Source organism: Gopherus evgoodei, unplaced genomic scaffold, assembly GCF_007399415.2.
Source record: "Gopherus evgoodei ecotype Sinaloan lineage unplaced genomic scaffold, rGopEvg1_v1.p scaffold_33_arrow_ctg1, whole genome shotgun sequence".
NCBI classification, from domain to species: Eukaryota; Metazoa; Chordata; order Testudines; family Testudinidae; genus Gopherus; species Gopherus evgoodei.
Window position 1 is genome coordinate 4,717,510 of NW_022060005.1, and position 3,875 is coordinate 4,721,384.

Genomic DNA, 3,875 nt, shown 5'->3' on the forward strand with positions numbered 1-3,875 from the left:
TAGAACTAACAGTGGGTGACTCCCAGACTCCCAACATATTTCAATAACAACCATATAACAAAATCTCATACTGCCATTTACAAGGATGATATACATATTTTGACAGAAGAATGAGTTTCAGCAGATCATGACCTCACATATGATACCTCACAAGGCATGCTTTTCATGAAATATCACAACCATATACAAAAGACAAATATAGGGGTTACAGGGTGCTACTTTGAGGTACAGTGCATCACAGGCTCATTGCTTCAATCACTGAGGCAGCTTTCAAAACCTCAGACTAAATTATTATCTCAGAGTCTCTGCATGTTTTTGTGAAAGCCACATTTACTGACTGCTTTGCTCAAGGCTTCTTTGACCTCTTTGTTTCACAGACTGTAGATGAGGGGGTTTACCAGGGGAGTTAGGACCGTGAAGCAAAGAGAGAGCACTTTCTTCAGATCTATGAGCATATCATGTTTTGGTAGCATGTAGAAAATCATTATGGTGCCATAGAAAATTGTCACCACAGTGAGGTGAGAGGAACAGGTAGAAAAGGCCTTTTGTCTCCCAGTAGTGGAAGGGATTCTTAGGATGGTGGCGCTGATACACATGTAGGATATCATGGTTAGTAGGAATGGATGCAGGGTGAATACGGAGACGAATATGAGATTCACCAATATGCTCAGGTGTGTGTCACTGCAGGAGAGTTCCATCAATAGGACCGGATCACAATAGAAATGGTCAATTTCATTCGGGCCACAGAAAATTAACTGTGATATGAATACTATAAAGATGGTAGTGGCCAAGCTACCGTTTAACCATGACCCAGCAGCCAACTGGAGGCAAAGCCTGTTATTCATAAGAGTTGAATAGTGCAGGGGTTTACATATCGCTAAATACCGATCATAAGACATTGCTGCTAGGAGACAGCATTCTGTACCTGCTAGAGCACAAAAGAAATACAGTTGTGAGAGGCAGCCACTGACTGAGATGGTTTTGTCCTCAGTCAGGAGACTGACCAGCATCCTGGGCAGGAGGGTGGAGGTGTAGCAGGTCTCCAAGCAGGACAAGTTCCCCAGGAAGTAGTACATGGGGGTATGAAGATGCTTATCAGACACAACTAGTGCAGTGATGAGCATGTTCCCAGCCACAGTTGCCATGTAGATCACTAGGAACATTAGAAAGAGAATAATTTGCAGGACAGGGAGATCCCCGAAGCCCAGGAGGATAAATTCTGTGACAGCTGTTTGGTTTCTCCGGATTATGTCTGCCATGAGTTAAGTCTAGGAATAATAAAGCAAATTGTGCAATTGAATTGGAAGAACAGAGCTGAAAGGTAATCAAGGGTCATGAATTAATTCCATAAATATTCAGAAACTCCCTCCATTTCCTGGCTACCAGCTGAAATTTTAAGGCTAAATGTAGACTTCAGTCAAAGTGCCAGGAATCTCAGTTCGAGAACAGATCTTTTGTACCCATATAGACCACCCTCTGCCATAGCAGAGCAATGACTAATATAACAGTCCATTTCTCTGATAGCCAAGTACTGATACGACAGATCAGACTCTTCATCTAATATTGTATCCCATCTAGTGACATACAGAATTTTAACAAGGATGCTTACATGCTGTATTTCACATCTGGCAATTGCCAGAATCATGCCATGACTTTGGAGTCAAAATCAATAAACACATCAATTAAAATGTTGAACCGATCTTCTCTTAGAATTAATGGAAATTAATCTAACAGTGTTTCTTGCTATATTCAGCATTTCAGTGCCCTGTAGGAGAAAGAATAATTTCTCCGCTCTCCTCACAAGAGAACAGTTTATGCCATAGATTTATTAAGTGGAGTAAATTCCCCCTTTGTTCCCGTGGTGGTGATGGTGACGTGGTGAGGGACTGGCAATGCCTTTTTTGATTCCCGACATTGACTACATAGCAGTAAAAAAATATAGCTCTTAAGAGGATGGCACTTAGGAAGAAGTAAAACCAGGCTGATGTGCAACCCTAACTGGGGAGTGACCCTCTGCACTGCATATGATTGTGGGATGATAATAGAGAAAAGCACTGGTGTATGTGTGTGTTTGTGTAAGATGCTGTCCCTGAACTCAGTGTCTAGAAATCCTCTGGCCTGTGTGATCTGGGCTAGTAAGACACTAGCACCACTCCACACTCCATGTGCAGCACACTGAGCCAAATCCCCAGCTGGTGTAAAAGGTATCTTCATTTTTGTCAGTGGGGCAGATCTCCAACTGAGGACCTGTCACAAGACATGGATCTCAAGCTCCATCTCTGTGAAATGGTGCTATGAATCCTGACTAGCACTGCTGTGGGAAGGTGAGGATAAAACTTCTTATATTAATGGGAAGAAGAGCTCTGTGTAGCTGAAATGCTTCTCTTGTTCACCAACAGAAGCTGGTCCAATAAAAGATATGATCTCGCCTGCCTCGTCCCTCTAATATTCACAAAGCACATTCATGCCCCTGTCTGGCAGTGGTATAGAAATACAGTTAGAAAGATGGTGCTCACCTATAACCACAGAACAGCCCAAGCTTGAAGCGATGAGCTCCTATTTCTCATGTCTTGGCTGTCAGGATTCAGGATCCTCAGCTGAGTTTCTTGTCTCTTCTCTTTCTGCAGAAACTGGATTTTCTCAGTGAAGAGACCTTCAGTTACCTGAAGGGATGAGCAGGTACATTTGATCCACCTTTGGAAAATGAGCTTTCCCTTTGATTTAAAAAGTGTAAATGCAGCCTCATATTTATATTCAGTCTTCAAATTTTTTATAAGGTCCCGCTTCAACCTTTCTCCCACGTGGTTCATTTTGTGGCTCCAAAGCTTTGTAGCTAACAATGCCCAATGGGATTTGTACAGTGTGACTTGTATAATTGCATCTTTTTCGAAGTCTAATAATCCATTGTGGAAAATATTTGAGATTGTGATTAAACAGCAGCTTACCTTTTTGGGAGATGCCTGTCCAAGATTGTCTCTTACAATGTACTTGCACCACCCCATTATTAATATTAAATATATGCTGCCATCTAGTTGGCATTTCTGAAAAGATCTGCCCATATATCACCCTTACAACATGCTGCCACGGAATAGCCATTTAACATTCTGCCCCACCCCCTCCACACACATGATACAGTTCTGCGGTGATCTGGAAGCCTAGAATCATAGAATATCAAGGTTGGAAGGGACCTCAGGAGGTCATCTAGTCCAATCCCCTGCTCAAAGCAGGACCAATCCCCAACTAAATCATCCCAGCCAGGGTTTTGTCAAACCTGACCTCAAAAACCTCTAAGGAAGGAGATTCCACCACCTCCATAGATAACCTATTCCAGTGCTTCACCACTCTCCGAGTGAAAAAGTTTTTCCTAATATCCAAACTAAACCTCTCCCACTGCAACTTGAGACCATTACTCCTTGTTCTGTCATCTGCTACCACTGAGAACAGTCTAGATCCACCTTCTTTGGAACCCCCTTTCAGGTAGTTGAAAGCAGCTATCAAATTCCTCCCACTCAGTCTTCTCTTCTGCAGACTAAACAATCCCAGTTCTCTCAGCCTCTCCTCATAAGTGCTCCAGCCCCCTAATCATTTTTGTTGCCCTCCGCTGGACTCTTTCCAATTTTTCCACATCCTTCTTGTAGTGTGGGGCCCAAAGCTGGACACAGTACTCCAGATGAGGCCTCACCAATGTCAAATAGAGGGAACAATCACATCCCTCGATCTGCTGGCAATGCCCCTACTTATAGAGCCAAATGCCATTAGCCTTCTTGGCAACAAGAGCACACTGTCGACTCATATCCAGCTTCTCGTCCACTGTAACTCCTAGGTCCTTTTCTGCAGAACTGCTGCCTAGTCATTCTGTCCCTAGTCTGTAACAG

At 43.1% G+C, this 3,875-nt stretch overlaps 1 protein-coding gene across 1 annotated transcript; it reads right to left on the reverse strand.

Moving 5' to 3' along the window:
- Window positions 1-371: 371 nt before the first annotated feature.
- Window positions 372-1,163, reverse strand: LOC115641189 (olfactory receptor 6N1-like). The gene has a single exon (XM_030544265.1). The coding sequence runs from the start codon at window positions 1,161-1,163 to the stop codon at window positions 372-374; it is 792 nt and encodes a 263-aa protein (XP_030400125.1).
- Between the last annotated feature and the right edge of the window lie 2,712 nt (window positions 1,164-3,875).